This window comes from Hylobates moloch, unplaced genomic scaffold, assembly GCF_009828535.3.
Source record: "Hylobates moloch isolate HMO894 unplaced genomic scaffold, HMol_V3 SCAFFOLD_15, whole genome shotgun sequence".
Lineage (NCBI taxonomy): Eukaryota > Metazoa > Chordata > Mammalia > Primates > Hylobatidae > Hylobates > Hylobates moloch.
In genome coordinates, this window is record NW_026652290.1 from 96,507,823 (window position 1) to 96,529,131 (window position 21,309).

A 21,309-nucleotide genomic window follows, 5' to 3' on the forward strand; every position below is an offset into this window, starting at 1 on the left:
GAAAGCTTCCAGGCCCATCTTGGCCCCAACTCTAGGGTGCTGCACAGGGTTTTGTGAACATAGAAGTTGCTCCCTTGGCCGGGTGTGGTGGCTCACGCCTGTCTTCCCAAGACTTTGGGAGGCTGAGGCGGGTGGATCACTTGAGGTCAGGAGTTCAAGACCAGCCTGGCCAACATGATGAAACCCCATCTCTACTAAAAATACAAAAAAAAGATTGGCAGGCATGGTGGCAGGTGCCTGTAATCCCAGCTACTCAGGAGGCAGAGGCAGGAGAATCGCTGGAACCCGGGAGACAGAGGTTGCAGTGAGCTGAGTTAGCACCATTGCTCTCCAGCCTGGGAAACAGAGTGAGACTACATCTCAAAAACATAAAAATGAAAGAACAACTCCCCGAAGGTCCCCTAAGCTTTCGTGGACTGTGAATTCCTGTTTCCCAAAAGCCAAGGTTGGGCACCGGCACCCTCATGCTAGAGACAGAGAAATCGAGGCCTGGCTGTCAGGCCCGAGGTCACCCCACCCGTGAGCGTCTGAACCTGGCGGAGCCCTGGCAGGGACTCTGGCTCAGGACCCTGCCTCAAGCACCCACCTTCTCCACCCCTGCAATAATAGCAGCAAGAACCGAGATCTGCAGGGGCGAAGTTTCAGGTTCAGCTGCTACCTCTGTCAGCTCCCAAAAATCACACACCAAAAAGTCACGAAATTCAAAGAACAGCTTCCCTGGGGTTGCTGGCTCTAGTGCTGAAGGGGCCTGGCTGTGGGAGGCAGGTCTCAGGCAGAGCTTCTCAGCAGGGTGGCTCTTTCTCCAGGGCACACTTAGCTGGGCAGCGTCTGGGGACGTGAGTGGTTGTTGCAATGGTGGGGGTGGAGGCCAGGGACGCTGCTCAGCACACTGCAGGGCCCAGGACGGCCCCGCTCCAGAGAATGATCCAGCCCCAGTGTCCACAGAGCCGGGGCGGTAGAAGGGGAACCCTGGATGAGCGATACATTTTAGACTGTCCTCAGCTCAGCAGCAGCAGCGTGGCCTGGGGGCGCCGTAGAAACGCAAAATCTTGGGCCCCACCGCAGGCCTAAATCAGACACTCCAGGCCAGGTGTGGTGGCTCACTCACACCTGTCATCCCAGCACTTTGGGAGGCTAAGGCAGACGGATCACCTGAGGTCAGGAGTTCGAGACTAGCCTGGCCAACATGGTGAAACCCTGTCTCTACTAAAAATACAAAAATTAGCTGGGCATGGTGGCGCAAGCCTGTAATCCCAGCTTCTCGGGAGGCTGGGGCAGGAGAATCGCTTGAACCTGGGAGGCAGAGGTTGCAGTGAGCCAAGATTGCACCACTGCACTCCAGTCTGGGCAACGAGAGCGAAATTCCATCTCAAAAACAAAAAGTAAGATGGTGAGCCTCCATCTGTACCAAAAAAAAAAAAAAAAAAAAAATTAGCCAGACATGGTGGTGCTCACTTGTAGTCCCAGCCCCTCAGGAGGCTGAGGTAGGAAGATCACTGGAGCCTGGGAGTTTGAAGTTGTAGTGAGCCATGATCACACCACTGCACTCTAGCCTGGGCAAAAGAGCAAGACCCTGTCTCAAAAAATTAAAAATAAGTCAGGGCCGGGCTCGGTGGCTCACACCCGAAGCAGGACACAGAGGGACCATTGATTGGGTCTTAAAGTTTGGTAGGCGTCAGAGCCACCCAGAGGGCTTGATGAACACACAACTGGGGCCCACCCACATGTAGCTACATGTTTTTTTCTTTTGAGATAGAGTCTCACTTACTCTGTCGCCCAGGCTGGAGTGCAGCGGTGCCATCTTGACTCACTGCAACCTCTGCCTCCTGGGTTCAAGCGATTCTCCTGCCTCAGCCTCCCAAGTAGCTGGGATTAGAGGTGCCCACCGCCACACCCAGCTAATTTTTGCATTTTGGGTAGACATGGGGGTTTCACCACGTTGGCCAGGCAGATCTTGAACTCTTGACCTCAGGTGATCCACCCGCCTCGGCCTCCCAGAGTGCTGGGATGACAGGCGTGAGCCACCGCGCCTGGCCGGATCTCCACTGTAGACAAGCGGCCCAGGTGATCGCGATGCCTCTGTTTGGAGAATCCCACTCTGGGAAACACCTGTGGACACTGTCGCAGGAGCTGCGCGTCCCAGCCGCAGCCAGCACGCCCTTCAGTCTTCGTAGACGACCTCGGCTCATTTCCTCCCATCTCGTGTCCATCACTGAGAAAGCCTGCACAGTCTCTTCTCAGTTGACCCCGAACCCAGCCCAAGCCTTTGAGAGACCTCCAGAAAGTTTCTGTTTTGGAATCACCACAGGGTGGAGAAGAGGAGGGGTGGCGAGGGGGAGCTGTCATCTCATCCCAGAACCAGCGGCTCCTCTGCGCGACTTGATGAGAAGCGTGTCATAGATAATGGCTGCTTGATCCCACACAAGTTAGAAATAGGGTAGTTCTGAATATTCCTGTCAGAGATGCGCAGAGCAAAGAAACGGTCATTAAACTTGGGTTTCGTGTAGGTCGTGACTCAGGGCTCCAGGAGTTGGTTGAACCTCCAAGTGTAATCATGGAATTAGGAAGTCTCTGCCCTCTGCTTCTCTGCATGCTTGGGGTGCAGTTCCTACAAAGCCTGACCCTGCAGGGGCTACGTTGCAAACCCCTCCAGAGTAAGTCCCAGGAAGCCATGAGGAGGAGACAAATAGTGTTTTTCTCTTTTGCAGAATTGGTGCTTCTCAACGGGTGCAGTTGTCCTCCCTGGGACAGAGGGTGATGCCTGGGGACATCTGTGGTTGTCACGACTGGGGGGTGCGCCTGGCATGGAGTAGGTGGAGGCTGGGGACGCTGCTCAGCACCCTGCAGTGCCAAGATGGCCCCACCCCAGCGAATAATTCAGCCCCAAATGGCCACAGCACAGAGGAGGAGAAGCCCAGCCACATGGTACTCTCTAGATAAATGTGTCAAATAAATCCATGTCCCAAACCGTTTTGCCATTAGGAAAAATAATTTGTCACTGACTCTGGAATGTCCCGGTATCTTTGAAGGAAAACATTTCACCCCAAACTGAGTAACTTGAAAACCTAAAACGAAGTGACCTTCCCCAGCCTGTTCTCCATCTTGCAAAAATACCTTATTTCAAATTATTCTTTTTAGAGACAGGGTCTGGCTCTGTTGCCCAGGCTGGAGTGCAGCAGCGTGATCATAGCTCACTGCAGCCTCAACCTCCTGGGCTCAAGTGATCCTCCCACTTCAGCCTTTCAAGTAGCTGGGACTACAAGCATGGATCACCACGCCCAGCTAATTTTATTTATTATTTTAAAATTGTATTTATTTTTTGAGACAGAGTCACGCTCTGTCACCCAGGCTGGAGTGCAGTGGGGCGATCTCAGCTCACTGCAGCCTCAACTTCCTGGGTTCAAGCAATTCTCCTGCCTCAGCCTCCACAGTAGCTGGGATTACAGGCATGTGCCACCATGCCCGTCTAATTTTTTTTGTATTTTTAGTACAGATGGGGTTTTGCCATGTTGGCCAGGTTGGTCTCGAACTCCTCACCTCGAGTGATCCACCCGCCTCGGCCTCCCAAATTTCTGGGATTACAGGGGTGAGCTGCCGCGCCCAGCCCATTTTTAAATTTTAGATTCAGGGGTGCATGTGTCCTCCCTCCCTGCCTCCTTCCCTTCCTCCCTCCCTCCCTTCCTCCCTTCCTCCCTCCTGCCTTATTATGGTATCAAGATGAACCTGGCCAACATGGTGAAACCCCACCTCTACTAAAAATACAAAAATTAGCTGGGCGTGGTGGCAGGTGCCTGTAATCCCAGCTCCTCGGGAGGCTGAGGCAGGAGAATCACTTGAACTGGGAGGTGGAGGTTGCAGTGAGCTGAGATCACGCCACTGCACTCCAGCCTGGGCAACAGAGTGAGACTGTCTTAAATAACATAATAAAAATAATAAAATAAATAATAAAAGGGCTGGGCGCGGTGGCTCACGCCTGTCATCCCAGCACTTTGGAAGGCCGAGGCGGGAGGATCACTTGAGGTCAGGAGTTCCAGGCCAGCCTCACCAATATGGAGAAACCCCATCTCTAAAAATACGAAATTAGCCGGGTGTGGTGGTGCACACCTGTAATCCCAGCTACTCAGGAGGCTGAGACAGGAGAATCGCTTGAACTCGGAAGTTGGAGGTTGCAGTGAGCCGAGATTGTGCCACTGCACTCCAGCCTGGGCGACAGAGCGAGACTCCGTCTCTAAATAACTAACTAAATAAATAAATAATAAAAAATTAACATTGGATTGGAGACCAAGCATCCGGGATGTGGACTCGAAAATGGGGAGCCAGGGCAATTCCGCACGGAGCCACCAGGCGGCGCGGCAGCCACGGCCTCTCCCGCAGGCACCCACGTGCGTCCGCAGCTGCCAGGGCTGTGATCGACAAGGCGTGGCTCCTCCTGCAGCCACCTGGGCCAGAGCCTAGGGACCGCCCTGCTGCTAGAGATTTGCTCTTTGAATTGGGTCTCCTTTCAGAATGACACGGAGAAAACATCCTCCGAAACAGGGTTGTGCTACCGGGGGCTCGTGCTTTGATGGAGCCAAGAGGATGCACGCAGTGGACCAGGGAGCCAGGCTGAGCCCTGAGATACCTGTGGGATGCAGCGCCAAAGACATGAGGCCCGGCAGCCTGGGCGCGCGAGGACCCGCGAAGCCCACCAGAAACCAGAAATTCTCATCAGCTCACGGTGTCCTGAATTCTTGCCAAGCCCGGGCAGACTTGGGGAGCCCCATTCCTCTGTCTCCCTCTCTTTTGTTAATGGTGCTTTTTCAACCTTTATACATTTTTATTTACTTATTTATTTTTTAATTTTAATTTTTGTTTTTTTTGGGACGGAGTCTTGCTCTGTCGCCCAGGCTAGAGCGCAGTGCCACGATCTCGGTTCACTGCAACCTCTGCCTCCTGGGTTCAAGTGATTCTCATGTCTCAGCCTCCAGAGTAGCTGGGACTACAGTCGCACACCACCATGTCTGGCTATTTTTTTATTTATTTATAGTAGAGACGGGGTTTCTCCATGTTGGCCAGGCTGGTCTCGAACTCCTGGCCTCAGGTGATCCACCCGTCTCGGCTTCCCAAAGTGCTGGGAATACAGGCATGAGCCACCGCGCCCAGCCAATTTTTATTTATTTTTGAGACAAGGTCTCTCTTTTTTGTGTGTGTCTCCTTTCCAGGCTGGAGAGCAGTGGTGCAGTCACAGCTCATCGCAGCCTCGACCTCCTGGGCTCAAGCAATCCTCCGGCCTCAGCCTCCCGAGTAGCCAGGACTAGAGGCATGTGCCATCATGCCTGGATAATTTTTTTTTTTTTTTTAGAGATCGGGTCTTGCTGTGTTGCCCAGGCTGGTCTCAAACTCTTGGCCTTAAGCAATCCTCCCACCTTGGCCTCCCAAAGTTGGGATTACAGGTGTGAGACACTGTGCCAGGCTTCTTCTTCTTCTTCTTTTTTTTTTTCTTTTTTAAGAGATGAGTTTCCCAGGCTGGAGTGCAGTGGTGCCATCATAGCTCACGGCAGCCTTGAACTCCTGGGCTCAAGTGATCCTCTTACTTCAGCCTCCTGAGTAGCTGGGACTACAGGTATTTTAAAGACTTTTAATGCAAATATAACATACCTACACCAAAGTGCTCAAATTATAAGCAAACATCATGGGCGGGGCGCAGTGGCTCACACCTGTAATCCCAGCACTTTGGGAGGCCAAGGTGGGTGGATCACCGGAGGTCAGGAGTTAGAGACCAGCCTGGCTAACATGACAAAACCCCATTTCCACTAAAAAATACCAAAATTAGCCGGGCGTGGTGGCAGGTACCTGTAATCCCAGCTACTTGGGAGGCCAAGGCAGGAGAATTGCTTGAACCCAGGAGGTGGAGGTTGCAGTGAGCCGAGATCATGCCATTGCACTCCAGCCTGGGCAACAAGAGCGAGACTCCGTCTCAAAAGAAGCAAACATCATGATGAATTTTCACGAGGGGAACACGCCCATATCATTGGCACCTACGCCAAGAAACCAAACCTAAGCAGTGCCCCCACATTCCTGCTACTCACTGCCTCCAAGTCCCCCCACATTCCTGCTACTCACTGCCTCCCCAGAGGGTGACACTGACCTAGCGTTTGATGCCATGGGTGGGTGCTGCCTGTTTTTGAGAGTTATAGAAATACAGTCTACAATAGGTAAAGCCACAAGGGTTTCAGAAGAAAATATAGCGTCTATTTTGGGGTAGGCAAAATTTTCTTAGAGAGAAAGCAAAAAGCACTAACCATAAAGTTTTTTTTTTTTTTTTTTGAGACAGAGTTTCTCTCTTGTTACCCAGGCTGGAGTGCAGTGGCGAGATCTCGGCTCACCACAACCTCTGCCTCCCGGGTTCAAGCAATTCTCCTGCCTCAGCCTCCTGAGTAGCTGGGACTATAGGCACCTGCTACCACCCCCAGCTAATTTTGTAATTTTAGTAGAGATGGGGTTTCCCCATGTTGGTCAGGCTGGTCTTGAACTCCCAACCTCAGGTGATCTGCATGCCTCGGCCTCCCAAAGTGCTGGGATTTCAGGTGTGAGCCACTGCACCTGGCCAAGTTTTTTTTTTTTAATCAACAATTAGACTGCATTAAAATAATGATGCCATTAAAATAGAGCGATAAATTGAGCCATTGAGTGGGTGAAGACATTTGCAATATGTACTTTATAAAAATATCAAATACTCCTACAAATCAGTGAGAAGAGAGATGACCCAATTCTCTTATTGGGCAAAACACTTAGACATTCCAAAAAACAGGATAGGCAAATGGCCCATGAGTATGAGGAAAAGAGCTCAATGTCATTAGACATCAGGAGAACACTAATTAAAACCATAATAGTGGCTGGGCACGGTGGCTCACGCCTGTAATCCTAGCCCTTTGGGAGGCCGAGGCGGGTGGATCACGAGGTCAGGAGATTGAGACCATCCTGGCTAACACAGTGAAATCGCGTCTCTACTAAAATACAAAAAATTAGCCGGGCGTGGTGGCGGGCGCCTGTAGTCCCAGCTACTCGGGAGGCTGAGGCAGGAGAATGGCGTGAACCTGGGAGGCGGAGCTTGCAGTGAGCTGAGATCGCACCACTGCACTCCAGCCTGGGCGACAGAGCGAGACTCTGTTTCAAAAAACAAACAAACAAACAAACAAACAAACAAACAAAAAAACCACAGTAGCAAACAACTACACCAGGATAGCTGAAGTTGAAGGACCTGAAAAACAAGTGTTAGCCAGGTGTGGTGATACGGACCTATAGTCCCAGCTATTCAGGAGGCTGAGGTGGATGGATTGCTTGAATCTAGGAGTTCAAGACCAGCCTGAGCAACATGGGAAGACTGTCTCTACACACATAGAATAATTGGCTGGGCTTGGTGGCTCATCCCTGTAATCTCAGCACTCTCAGAGGCTGAGTCAGGATGATCACTTGAGACCAGGAGTTCAACACCGGCCTAAGTGACATAGTAAAACTCCAGACTGGCCAACAGAGGGAGACCCCCTCTCTAAAAAAAAAAAAAAAAAGAATAAGGAATTTTACAGTAGAAAAAATCTGCCAACTATTATGTCAACCAGGTGACCCAGTCAGTGTCAACAGTGGTAAGTCATGTCGACTGACTGCATGGACGTTGCTATGATGTGATGTGATGGGGATGGCGTCTCACTTCTGAGATGGGGTCTTCTTCTTTCCCACCCGGATCATGGCCATCGGTCACTGCAACTCCCCGCCTCAGCCTCCCGAGTAGCTGGGACTACAGGCGCCCGCCACTGCACCCGGCTAATTTTTTGTATTTTTAGTAGAGACGGGGTTTCACCGTGTTAACCAGGATGGTCTCGATCTCCTGACCTCGTGATCCGCCCGTCTCGGCCTCCCAAAGTGCTGGGATTACAGGCGTGAGCCACCGCGCCCGACCGGCGTCTCACTTCTATAGTCTTCCTCAAAAACAAACAACGGAAACACAACTCCATTCCAACGGTGAGAAAACTGTCAGGAAACGCCCAGTCAATAAATATTCCGCAAAATATCTGACCCGTCCTCCTCAAAACTGTCCAGATCATGAAAAACCAGGAACATCTGAGAAACTGTGACAGTTGGGAGGAGCCTAAGAAGATGTGATGATGAAATGTCGTGTGAAGCCGGGCGCGGTGGCTCACGCCTGTCATCCCAGCACTTTGGGAGGCCGAGGTGGGAGGATCACTTGAGGTCAGGAGTTCGAGATCAGCCTGGCCAACATGGAGAAATCCCGTTTCTACTAAAAATACAAAAAATTAGCGGGGCGTGGTAGTAGGCACCTGTAGTCCCAGTTACTTGGGAGACTGAGGCACAAGAATCACTTGAACCTGGGAGGTAGAGGTTGCAGTGAGCCAAGACTGCACCACTGCACTCCAGCCTGGGCAACAAGAGTGAGACTCCGTCTCCAAGAAAAGCCCCCAAAAACCAAAAAACAAAACAAAACAAAACAAAACAAAAAAACCACATTTATATTTCAATGATCTTTCTCTCTCCTTCCTTCCTTCCTTCCTTCCTTCCTCCCTTCCTCCCTTCCTTTCCTTCTTTCTTTTTTCTTTTCTTTTTTTTTTTTTTTTTGAGATGGAGTCTTGCTCTGTCACCCAGGCTGGAGTGCAGTGGCGCAATCTTGGGCTCACTGCAAGCTCCGCCTCCCGGGTTCACGCCTTCTCCCACCTAGCTGGTATTACCGGTACAGCTAATTTTTGTATTTTTAGTAGAGACAGGGTTTCACCATGTTGGTCAGGCTGGTCTCAAACTCCTGACCTCAAGTGATCCGCCTGCCTTGGCCTCCCACAGTGCTGGGATTGCAGGCGTGAGCCACCGCGCCCAGCCCTTTTTGTTTTTTTTGAGACAGAGTCTTGCTCTTTCACCCAGTCTGGAGTGCAGTGGGGCGATCTCAGCCCAATGCAAGCTCCGCCTCCCGGGTTCACGCCATTCTCCTGCCTCAGCCTCCCGAGTAGCTGGGACTACAGGCGCCCGCCACCACACCCGGCTAATTTTTTCTATTTTTAGTAGAGATGGGGTTTCGCCCTGTTAGCCAGGATGGTCTCAATCTGCTGACCTCGTGATCCGCCCGCCGCGGCCTCCCAAAGTGCTGGGATTACAAGCGTGAGCCACCGCGCCCGGCCTAGATGTTTATTTTCAATCAAGGGCTCTGTCTCATATAGTATCAACATTTTTCTCCCAGCCTGTCACTTGTCTATTAAGTCCATTCATGGTGTTTTTTACTATGGAAGATTTTTGAAATACTGAAGGCAGTCAATTTGTCGGTATTTTTTTTTTTTTTAACAGAGATAGGGTCCCATCATCTTGCCCAGGCTTGTCTCCAACTCCTGGGCTCAAGAGATCCTCCTACCTCAGCCTCCCAAAGTGCTGGGATTATAGGTATGCACCACTGTGCTGCTTTTATTTTATTTTATTAGTATGTTTTTTCTGTTGCACTCTGAAGCCATCTGGTCCTACATAGCTTCTGGTGCACGGGAGGTTTTCAAAAACACGTACTGAATGAATCAAAGACCAAAGCTTACGTAGCTCTTTCCCTGAACAGGCTGATTCTCCAATTACGAATAAATATCAGGTGCTATGAATTCCCCTCAGGAAGGGGTCGTCCTGTGGCGTCTACCTGCTGTGCTCATGTTACAAGCCATCTTTTTCTTGTCGTGAGTTATGGAAAACAGAAAGAGAGTCAGATCACTCTGCATCTGATAATAAAAATAGCTACCACAAACCGTGTGTTCCACACGATGACGTCGGCTCCACACAGGCAGAAAATGGCATTAAATGCTAAGAACTTGTAGATGTCTCATTTATAGCCTCTGCAAAACTGAACTCTGTCTTTTGACGCCTTCAATCTCTGTGCCTCCTCCAGTCTTTCCTATTTTAGTGAGCACCAGAATCCATCCGATGGCTCAAAGCAGAGAACCAGAAGTCACCCCCAACACCTCCTTCTCCTGCAACCCACACAGACAAACCAGTACCAAGTCCTGTCAATTCACCCCCCCAAAATATTTCTCAAATTCACCCACTGTCCTTTCTCCTGTCAATAACCTCAGCTAAACTACCATCAAGTCTTTTCTTAGAAATAGAGATAGGGTCTCACTATGGCTGGTCTCGAACTCCTGGGCTCAAGCGATCTTCCTGCCATGGCTTCCCGATGTGCTAGGATTGCAGGTGTGCGCCAAGGCACCCAGCCCAACTCTTGGCCGGAGGACTCTGAAGTAGTCTCCCTGCTTCCATTCTTGCTTCTCTATAATTCAGCCTTTCTTTACACACGAGTCAAAATAATCTTAAGACATAAAATTAGATGACAACCCTCACCTACTTAAAAATCCTTCAATGAATCACACTGCACTTACGGTAAAATTCAAGTTCCACAGCACGGTCTATGGGACTGTCCCTAATCTCCCATCTCCTTACTGCTCATGAACATTTGGCCAGGCTGGCTTTCCACCTCCTCAAATGCGGCAAGCCCTTCTCCATCTTTTTGTCAACCATCTTCTCTCCTCTCCCTACTTCTCAGTACTTTTTTTTTTTTTTTTTTTTTTTTTGAGACAGAGCCTTGCTCTGTCACCCAGGCTGGAGTGCAGTGGCATGATCTTGGCTCATTGCAACCTTCACCTCACAGGTTCAAGCGATTCTCCTACCTCAGCCTCCCGAGTAGCTGGGATTACAGGCACCCACCACCACGCCCTGCTAATTTTTATATTTTGGTACAGACAGGGTTTCACCATGTTGGCCAGGCTGGTCTTGAACTCCTGACCTCAGGTGATCCGCCCACCTCAGCCTCCCAAAGTGCTGGGATTACAGGTGTGAGCCACCGCACCCGGCCTTCTCAGTACATTTGACTTGGCTAATTCCTGCGCAGAAGTCTCTCTTTCTTTCTTCACAGAACTTAATACAACCTATAGTTTTTCTAGTATGTATGTGTATTAGTTATCTATTGCCATATGATAAATTTTCCCCCAAATGTAGTGCCAGCAGGCATTGTGGCTCATGCCTGTAATCTCAGCAGTTTGGGAGGCTGAGGTGGGAGGATTTCCTGAATCCAGGAGTTCAAGACTGGCCTCTGTGACATCAGGTAAAAAATTAGCTGGGCATGGTGGCACGTGCTCCCAGCTACTTGGGAGGCTGAGGTGGAAGGACTGCTTGAGCCCAGGAGGTCATGGCTGCAGTGAGCTATGATTGCACCACTGCACTCCAGCCTGGGTGATGGGGCAGGACTCTGTCTCAAAATACAAGCAAACAAACACAAAACTAAGTGGCTTGAAACAGCACGTATTATCTCAGTTTCTGTGGGTGAGGAATTCAGATGCAGTTCACATGGGTCTTCTGTTTTCAGGGGCTTTGTTTTTCTTTCTTCTTCTTCTTCCTCCTCCTCCTCCTCCTCCTCCTCCTCCTCCTCCTCCTCCTCCTCCTCCTCCTCCTCTTCTTCTTCTTCTTCTTCTTCTTCTTCTTCTTCTTCTTCTTCTTCTCTTCTTCTTCTTCTTCTTCTTCTTCTTCTTCTTCTTCTTCTTCTTCTCCTCCTCCTCCTTCTCCTTCTCCTTCTCCTTCTCCTTCCCCTTCTCCTTCTTCTTCTTCTTCCTTTTCTTTTTGAGACAGGGTCTCACTCTGTTGCCCAGGCTGGAGTGTAATGGTATGATTTCAGCTCACTGTCACCTCTGCCTCCTGGGTCCAAGTGATTCTGATGCCTCAGCCTCCTTAGTAGCTGGGACTACAGGTGCCCACCACCATGCCCGGCTAATTTTGGTATTTTTAGTAGAGATGGGGTTTTGCCATGTTGGCCAGGCTAGTCTCAAACTCCTGACTTTAAGTGACCTGCCTACCTTGGCCTTCCAAAGTGCTGGGATTATAGGCATGAGCCACCACATGCAGCCCTGTTTTAGGGTCTTTCAAAGGCTGCAATTGAAGTGAAGCAGTCATCCGAAGGCTCAACTGGGGCAGGACCCTCTTCCATGATCACATTCATGGCTGTTGGCAACATTTGGTTCCTTGTGGGCTCTTGTGCTGAGGGTTTCATTGCCTTGCTGACTGTTGGCCGGAGGACACCCTCAGTTCCCTGCCCTGTGGATCTCTCCAGCATCTTAGCTTGCTTTGTCAAGGCATGTAGGCTGAGAAGATGAGAGACAGGCTCTGCTGGCAAAACAGAATTCACCTCTCATAGCCTTATCTCAGAATGACACCCCATTTGTTTGCCATTTTCTGTTTGTTAGAATCAAGTCATCAGGCCAAGTGCAGTGGTTCATGCCTGTAATCCCAGCACTTTGGGAGGCCAAGGTAAGAGGATCACCTGAGGTCAGGAGTTCAAGATCAGCCTGGCCAACATGGTGAAACCCTATCTCTACCAAAAACACAAAAATTAACCGGTGTGGTGGCATGCACCTATAATTCCAGCTACTTGGGAGGCTGAGGCAGGAGAATCGCTTGAACACGGGAGTCGGAAGTTGCAGCGAGCCAAGATCACGCCATTGCACTCCAGCCTGAGTGACAAGAGCGAGACTCTGTCTCAAAAAAATTTTTTTTTGTAGAGATGGGGTCTCAGTATGCTGCCCAGGCTGGCCTTGAACTCCTGGACTCAAGCGATCCTCCCGCCTCGGCCACTTAAAGTGCTGGGATTACAAGTGTGAGCCACTGCGCCCTGCCAAGATTTTGTTTTTAACTTACGCGTTACCTCCTATACTTCGTTTTTCATGGTTTGAACATGTAACATCTACTTTCTTAGCAATTTTGCAGTATGCAATGCATTGTTACGAGCTGTAGCCACCGAGATGTACAGTCGATCTCTTGGACTTACTCCTCCTGCCTATCAACAGAGATTTGTTGAAGGGATGAATCTGCTTCTGCAGCCGTTGGTAAGGGGATCAGCAGCGAGGACGCTGAGAGAGGAGTCGCCTCCGTTGGAAATCGCTTCCCGTCCACCTCCAAGCCTCTTTCCAAGCGGGATTCAGCACCAGGCGTCCCTGGACAGCTCTGGAAACCCAACCCTGCCGGAACCATTCCTTGCCAATCGGAGTTTCCCGCCGGGGCCGCTTGGTGGCTGCGCCCGCCGCTCAGCGGGAGGAAACCCCTTTCCTGTGCCGGTAGGAGAGGTGGAGTCGCATATGAGTGGCAGGTTCCGCAGCCAATAGTATGGAAAGTTCTGCCAGCGGGTCTCGGGGAGGCCAATGGGCAGGGGCGTGGGGGGGGCGTGGACCATCCGCGCCGAGCGGGGCCTCTCCGGGCCGCGTCCGTCGGATCGAGACTGCGCGGCGGTTGGGTGGGCAGCGGCGCCAGTCGGCGGACGAGGTGTCCCCAGGAGGTAGGTACGGGCAGAGAGAGGACCGGGGGCGGCGGGGCGGGGCGGCGCTGGGCGGCCGGTGGTCTGTTGGACTCTACCCGCACGTTAGCCGAGGCCCGACTCCGGTGTCCGGTGGCGCGAGGCACACAGAAGGCGCTCAATAAGTGCTGATTGAATGAATGAGCCCGTGCCCTCCGCATCCTGGCCCGAGCAGCCTCCGGTTTGAGAGCGTACAGGCCACCCTCACCTTCACTGTAAAGACTGAGGCATCCCGATGCCGGACAGGTCTTTATTGGGCGCCTACTGTGTGCCTGGGTGGCTCTGCGTTGGGTGCAGCTGGCCCTGAGCAAGACAGACAGCCTGGTCCCGCCCAGCTCACCGCCTGGGGGGAGGAACGACTTTAAACGACTTAAAGTAATGTAATTCTTAGCTCCCTCTGTAGCACAAAATAAAATAAAACAACACCAGGGAAGGGGGCGGGGAGAGCTCTGAGTGGAGACATCTGAGCAGTGACCCGAAGACCTCAATGCAGTGAGGTAGCGGGGCCATGAGGCGCTTGGGGCTGATGGTGGGGGAGAAAACCCAGTTGAGGAAAACTCAAGGACAGGGGAGGAGCTGAGATTCCTCCTAAGAACGGTGACATTTTGGGGTCCAGCGTGAAACCGACTTCACTTTGGCTCATTGCATCAGGTAATGCGGCCCTTATCAGTGGCCACACGCTTCGGCTCGTCCATGTGTTCAGGCAGCGGTTTTTGAGTATCTGTTCTGCAGCAGGCCTTCCGGCGGGTACAGGGATATGGTTTAGGGCGGGAGTCAGTCAGGGGCAGAGAGGGAGACGGAGTCTCGCTCTACAGCCCAGGCTGGAGCGCAATGGCGTGATCTCGGCTCACTGCAACCTCCGCCTCCTGGGTTGAAGCAATTCTCCTGCCTCAGCCTCCTGAGTAACTGGGATTACAGGCACGTACCACCATGCCCAGCTAATTTTTATTTTTATTTTTATTTATTTATTTTTTTTTTTGAGACAGCGTCTTACTCTGTCACCCAGGCTGGAGTGCAATGGTGTGATCTTGGCTCACTGCAACCTCCACCTCCTGGGTTCAAGTGATTCTCCTGCCTCAGCCTCCCGAGTAGCTGGGATTACAGGTGCCCACCACCACATCCAGCTAATTTTTGTATTTTTAGTACAGACAGTGTTTCACTATGTTGACCAGGCTGGTCTCAAACTGTCGACGTCAGGTGATCTGCCCACCTCAGCCTCCCAAAGTGCTGAGATTACAGGTGTGAGCCACCACTCCCAGCCGAGGGAGGTCCTTTTGAGGGGTCCTGGATGCAGAGAAGCAAGAGAGAAGAAGGAGGCATCGCTGGAAGGTCAGGGGAAAGAGAGCAGTGTTCCAGGTGGAGAGAGGAGAACCCATGCAGAGGTCCTGAGGCACGAATGAGCTTGGCACAGAAAGGACCAGTGTGGGCCGAGGCGAGGCAGGAGCTTGTCATGAAGAGCTTCAGCCTCAGGGTACAGAGTTTAGACTTTATTTCGGGGCATGGGGAAGCCATGGACCACCACCATCCAATAGAACGTTCTGCAGCGATGAGAGTGTTCCCTTTGCTGTCAAATACGGTAACCACATAAGTCAAGTAGGCTTGTGTGACTACTGAGCACCTGAAATGTGGCCAGGGAGACTGAGGAGTGGAATTTTGTATTTTATTTAGTTGTTTTTTTTTTTTTTTTTGAGATGGAGTTTTGCTCTTGTTGCCCAGGCTGGAGTGCAGTGGTGCCATCTTGGTTCACTGCAACCTCTGCCTCCTGTGTTCAAGCGATTCTCTTGCCTCAGCCTCCAGAGTAGCTGGGATTACAGGTGCCCGCCACCATGCCCAGCTAATTTTTGTATTTTTAGTGGAGACGGGATTTCACCGTGTTGGCCAGGCTGGTCTCGAATTCCTGACCTCAGGTGATCCACCCGCCTCGGCCTCCCAAAGTGCTGGGATTGCAGGTGTGAGCCACCACACCCAGCCTGGATTTTTTTAGTTTTGATGAACTTTTTTTTTTTTTTGAGACAGTGTATTAGTCAGCGTTCTCTAGAGGGACAGAACTAATGGAATAGTTATGTATATGAAGGGGAGTTTATTAAGTATTAATTCCACACGATTACAAGGTCCCACAATACATTGTCTGCAGATTGAGGAGCAAAGAGAGCCAGTCCGAGTTCCAAAACTGTAGAACCGGCCAGGTGCAGTGGCTCACGCCTATAATCCTAGCACTTTGGGAGGCCGAGGCAGGCGGATCACGAGGTTAGGAGTTCGAGACTAGCCTGACCAACATGGTGAAACCTTATCTCTACTAAAAATACAAAAAAATGTGCTGGGAGTGGTGGCGCGTGTCTGTAATCCCAGCTACTAGGCAGGAGAATCGCCTGAACCCAGGAGGCGGAGGTTGCAGTGAGCGGAGATTGCGCCATTGCACTCCAGCCTGGCAACGGAACAGAGCAAGACTCTGTCTAAAAAAAAAAAAAAAAAGAAAGCTAATGCAATGCCCCTGCTGTTCACAGTTGCTGGACTGAGACATGAGCCTCCAACTGGGTGGTTGGGCTCGGTAGCGCATCGTGGGACTCGGATGTGCGCCCGCAGATGATTTGGCCCTGCGGTGACTGGAGCAGCCCAAGCCGCCGCCATGGTGAAATTGCTGGTGGCCAAAATCCTTTGCATGGTCGGCGTGTTCTTCTTCATGCTGCTCGGCTCCCTGCTCCCCGTGAAGATCATTGAGACAGATTTTGAGAAGGCCCATCGCTCGAAAAAGATCCTCTCTCTCTGCAACACCTTTGGAGGGGGGGTGTTTCTGGCCACGTGCTTCAATGCTCTGCTGCCCGCCGTGAGGGAAAAGGTAAGAGCTCCCTGGGCACTGGCAACACCCCTTGGCACCTTATGGCCAAGGGACTCTGATGCATTTTCAACACTGATACGAAGTTCAGTGGAGGCCTTGATGCTGTAAGGGTGACGGAAAGTAGGAAGTGAATTTGCTGTGTGATTGTGAACTGGTTACTTTCTGTCTCTGTGCTCTACTGGCCAAAGAAGGGGTTTGGACCAGACCTGGGTTTCCCAACAGGTGGATTTGTCGGTTGTCACCTGATAATCAGACCAGACCACCCACCCACATAGGGCACACTCCGTCCCGAAGCTGGAAAGCATGGCCTCTCTTCGGTTCCTGTATCAGTCAGCTGCTGTTGCATAACAAATTATAGCAAACGTAGCACCTTGAGACTGTAAACGTTTATCATCTCACAGTTTCTGTGAGTCAGGGGTCTGGGCACTGCTTCAGGATGTCACAAGGCAGCAGTCACGGTGTCTCCTGGGCTGTGGTCTCATCTCAACGTTCAACCGGGGATGGGTCGGCCTCTAAGCTCACGTGGTTGTAAGCCAGGTTCAGTTCCTCATTGGTTGTCGGATGAAAGGTGTCTGTTTGTCAGTGTCTGTTGGCTGGGGCAGCCCTCAGAGCCTGGCCACGTGGGCCTCCCCAGCATGGTCAGTTCCTTCATCAGCAAATGGAGAAGATGGCCATGACTCCGTGTAAGACAGAGGGTACAGTTCCCATGTCATGCAGAGGTGGCAGGGTATCCCTTCCCCTCTGCCCCAGTGTCCTGCTGGTTAGAAGCAAGTTCAAGTCCGTCCCACACTCAAGTGGCCAGGACCTCACAGGGTATGGCTGTCAGGAGGCAGGGGCTTCTGGGGCCATCTCGGAGTCTGTCCCCCCCAACTCCCAACAGCATCATCCTCTGCTGACGTGTTCCTTGAGCTCCCCCATATCAGCAGCCCAGAGTGTGGGTCCCCTGTCGGGCCACAGTGTGACCAGCCCTGGCCACACTTGCGGGGTGACCCTGGGTGAGGTGAGTGGCTTCCTCTCTCTGGGCCAGTGCCAGATGTGACAGTTGAGTTTGTGTTGGCTACATACTTGGTGGAAATGTGAGGACCCTCTGTTCTTCCTCCCAATGAAAGCACAGAAGCCCTAAGCTGACCGCTCCCACCCCTGGCCCTGCTTTTCCTCGTGCCTAGTGTCCAGAAGGGAGGAGAAGGGCTGATGTCTGGGATTAAATCATCGGAGCCCGTTAGTTTGGCGGGGTAGAGTTCCAGGGTGGCTCCCTGAGCTTCCAGCCCCTGCTCTGCATGCCCCGTGCTGTTCCCTCCCCTCGAGTGTGGGTGGGGCTGGGACTGCCGTGGGTGTCACTCCTGCCATTATGTCAGAATCCCAGCAGAGGGGATGTTGCAGCTGTGATGACCCCCCCAAATCAGTTAACACTGAGTTCATCAAAAGGGAGGGGGGTGGGCCTGGCCTAATCAGGTGAGCCACTCACCCCCGGCCCCGCTGGCCTTGGAGAAGCAAAAAGCCAGGGTGTGCCAGGAGAAGGGCATGAAGCGAGGACCCGAGGGCAGCCTCGCGGTGCCAAGAGCCGTCCCCGCCAACAGCCAGCCAGGACACGGGGGCCTCAGTCCACAGCCACCAGGAGGTGGACTCTTCCAACCTCCACTGAGCTTGGAAGAGGACCCTGGGTGTCAGTGAGATCTCAGCCCTGATGACACCCTGCGAGACCTGGAGCATAGAGCCCGGCTAGCCCGCACCTGGATTTCCACCGTTCAGAGCTGAGACACCGCATTCCTGCTGTTCTGTGTGGCTGAGTCTGCGTTCATTTCTTACGCAGCGTGTGAAGACTGACATCAGCACTGCGAGGATGGAGATCTTGGTCGTCTCTGACGTCTCCTGCATCCCAGAGGCCACTGCCAGCCCCCCTTTTCCCCACAGTCATGGTGTCACCCCCGTCACCCTCTGACTGCAGCCCTGGGCGACTGCGGGGAGCTCGCTCTTCCCTCCCCCTCATCACAGTGGCCTTTTCCCGGCACCCAAACCTTTCCCTGCCGTTCCCCTGCCCTCGGGCTGGTCAGGCGGATGAAGTGCCTCCTCCCGAGCCCCCAGCCTCACCCACTGCAGGGCCAGGCTGTCAGTCACCCCTGGAAAGTGGTGCCTGGTTCACAGCTCCTGTGCGTCTGCCTCACCTCTCCTGATCGATGTCTGTCTCTGGGGAGTAGCTAGAGTTCCTGGTGAGCTTGTCCTCAAGCGAGGCGTGCGCGAGGCCTCCAGCCGGTGGTCAGCGAGGGAGTTAAGTGGCTTCTCCGTGGAAACACGGGCTTCTGCTGCAGCAGAGGCTCACCCAGCGCGATCTGCCCCCAGGAAACACCGGGCGATGGCTGGGCACATTGTGGTTGTCACGACTGGAGGTGCCCCTGGCCTGGAGTGGGTGGAGGCCAGAGACACTGCTCAGCAGCACCCTGCAGTGCCCAGGACGGCCCCATCCCAGAGAACAGTCCAGCCCCAAATGTCAACACCTTCCCCCTACCTGAGTTGTGAAAATAAAAAATGTTTCTGGACATTGCCAGGTGTCCACACGGGCAGAATCACCCCGGTTGAGAACCGCTGTGTGCTTGTGTGTGTGCACCTGCGTGTGTGTGCGCACATGTGCGTGTTTGTGTGTGTGTGCATGTGTGTGTGCGTGCATGTGTGTGCATGTGTGTGTGTGCGCGTGCGTGCATGTGTGCGCGCGTGTGTGTGCGCGCATGTAGGTTGTAATGAAGTCTCCGCTGGGAAGGAAGCAGGGAAGCAGGTGGTGTTGTGAGTGTCGGGCATGTTGTGATTTTCCTCCACTTTGGTCTCGAGGTCTCTCTGGATGGTGGCTGTAAAGTCTGGCCCTGCCGTGACGAGCCTCCAGGGAGCTGTTGTGGGTGTTTACAGCCTGCCTTTCACGGGACACTTCATCCTGGCGCATAGCCTAATGCCTGCGTGTCCGCGCTGTGAGCAGCCGTCCCTCCCATAGGAGTGTGTGCCTCTTGCAGACGCCCTGCGGCTCCTGTCTGACCCGCGTCTAGTTTCTTTCCACCAAGGTCTCCCCTCCCTAGGAGAGCCCTGACCAGGAGGAGACTCAGGCCCGGGCATGTCGGTCAGGGAAGCACAGAGGAGGCCCCGCGGCAGAACACGCAAGGCCATTGCAGCTCTTTATTATTTATGTGTTTATTTTGAGCCAGAGTCTCGCTCTGTCGCCCAGGCTGGAGTGCAGTGGCACGATCTCGGCTCACTGCAACCTCTGCCTCCTGGGTTCAAGCAATTCTCCTGCCTCAGCCTCCTGAGTAGCTGGGAGTACAGGCGCTCGCCACCGTGCCCGGCTAATTTTTGTATTTTTAGTAGAAACGTGTTTCCTCATATTGGCCAGGCCGGTCTCGAACTCCTGGGCTCAAGCAATCCGCCAGCCTCGGTCTCCCAAAATACTGGGGTCACAGGCGTGAGCCGCCGTGCCCAGCTGGTGGTGGTGGTGGTAATTCATCAGAGGCGAGCCCTTCCTCTCCCACTTGTTTTAACCTCTGTGTGAATCGGGGATTTCTGGACTTTGCTTTGAACGGTGACATCTGGCCAGCCCTGTCGCCGCCACCCCTGAGCGTGGGTCTCTCTCTCTCTCTCCCGGGTGTCCCCGGCTGCAGCTCCAGAAGGTCCTGAGCCTCGGCCACATCAGCACCGACTACCCGCTGGCCGAGACCATCCTCCTGCTCGGCTTCTTCATGACCGTCTTCCTGGAGCAGCTGATCCTGACCTTCCGCAAGGAGAAGCCGTCCTTCATCGACCTGGAGACCTTCAATGCCGGGTCGGACGTGGGCAGCGACTCGGAGTATGAGAGCCCCTTCATGGGGGGCGCGCGGGGCCACGCGCTGTACGTGGAGCCCCACGGCCACGGCCCCAGCCTGAGCGTGCAGGGCCTCTCGCGTGCCAGCCCCGTGCGCCTGCTCAGCCTGGCCTTCGCGCTGTCGGCCCACTCGGTCTTCGAGGGCCTGGCCCTGGGCCTGCAGGAGGAGGGGGAGAAAGTGGTGAGCCTGTTCGTGGGGGTGGCCGTCCACGAAACGCTGGTGGCCGTGGCCCTGGGCATCAGCATGGCCCGGAGTGCCATGCCCCTGCGGGACGCGGCCAAGCTGGCGGTCACCGTGAGTGCCATGATCCCCCTGGGCATCGGCCTGGGCCTGGGCATCGAGAGCGCCCAGGGCGTGCCGGGCAGCGTGGCGTCTGTGCTGCTGCAGGGCCTGGCGGGCGGCACCTTCCTCTTCATCACCTTCCTGGAGATTCTGGCCAAGGAGCTGGAGGAGAAGAGTGACCGTCTGCTCAAGGTCCTCTTCCTAGTGCTGGGCTACACCGTCCTGGCCGGGATGGTCTTCCTCAAGTGGTGAGCGGCCTCGCCATTGTCCCTGCCGCCGGAGCCCGCCGGGAGCCCTGGGCCAGACACAGGCTGCGTCCCCCAGCCCCGCGTCCCCCAAGAGCGAGCACTGTGGCCCTGGGCCACCACCTGTGCACAAGGGGCCTCCCGGGACCAGGCTGTGCCCCCGATCCTACACCCTGAGCCTCAGAGCACTGCTACTTTTTAAAATACTTCTTTCTCTTAAAAGTCTTTACCAAAGCTGTGTGGCCATGTCAACCTCGGGCCGTGGTGTGCGGCAACCCACGGGCGGGAGGGCCAGGGCCTGGGTCCCCGTGAGATCGGTCAGGACCCGCCTCTCTCTGCCGCACACCCCCAGCCTGTGGATAAGGACGGGAGCGTTTGGCTGCTGTGGCCAGAGTGAGGGCTGCGCCGCCCGTGCCTCCGGAGCCAGCTGGGGGCCCTGAGGCCCCATCGTCTACTCTGCTTTGTTGCCAGGATCTCGCCGCCCGAGCCCCAAGTGTCTTGAGGCTTATTAGAGGCTGGAGTCACTGCGATGGGACAGCCGGGCTCCGTCCTTCCTGCCACACGAGGCTGTACCCCCCGTGAGTGGGCCGTGCACCCTCAGGGGTGCCCTCTCCTTTTCCCTTTGCTGGTGTGGCCCCTGGAGCGGGGACCCCTGGGCCAGGTGAGTGTCACAGTTTCCTGAGACTCACGAGCAGGGCCAGGAGGCAGCTTAAAGATGAGTCCTCAGCTCCGCTACACACACCGGGGTCTCCAGAGGAGGACGGA

At 53.6% G+C, this 21,309-nt stretch overlaps 1 protein-coding gene across 3 annotated transcripts; it reads left to right on the top strand.

Annotated features, from left to right (window-relative positions):
• Positions 1 to 13,195: 13,195 nt before the first annotated feature.
• Positions 13,196 to 20,778, top strand: SLC39A3 (solute carrier family 39 member 3). Of its 3 annotated transcripts, none has more exons than XM_032176828.2 (3): positions 13,196 to 13,327; positions 15,850 to 16,181; positions 19,817 to 20,778. In XM_032176828.2, exons 2-3 carry the CDS (start codon positions 15,972 to 15,974, stop codon positions 20,549 to 20,551), a joined length of 945 nt encoding a protein of 314 aa, XP_032032719.1. In that variant the 5' UTR covers positions 13,196 to 13,327; positions 15,850 to 15,971; the 3' UTR covers positions 20,552 to 20,778. The 3 variants fall into 3 exon arrangements, with proteins under 3 accessions (XP_032032719.1, XP_058284785.1, XP_058284786.1); XM_058428802.1 differs by lacking the exon at positions 13,196 to 13,327 and adding an exon at positions 13,513 to 13,720; XM_058428803.1 differs by lacking the exon at positions 13,196 to 13,327 and adding an exon at positions 13,974 to 13,996.
• The last annotated feature ends 531 nt before the right edge of the window (positions 20,779 to 21,309 follow it).

Excerpts from the sequence above, each read along its gene's own strand:
- SLC39A3 (XM_032176828.2), top strand. The coding sequence starts at position 15,972 with ATGGTGAAATTGCTGGTGGCCAAAATCCTTTGCATGGTCGGCGTGTTC. Across the intron at positions 16,182-19,816 it reads TGCCCGCCGTGAGGGAAAAG|CTCCAGAAGGTCCTGAGCCT; the intron begins GTAAGAGCTCCC and ends CCCCGGCTGCAG.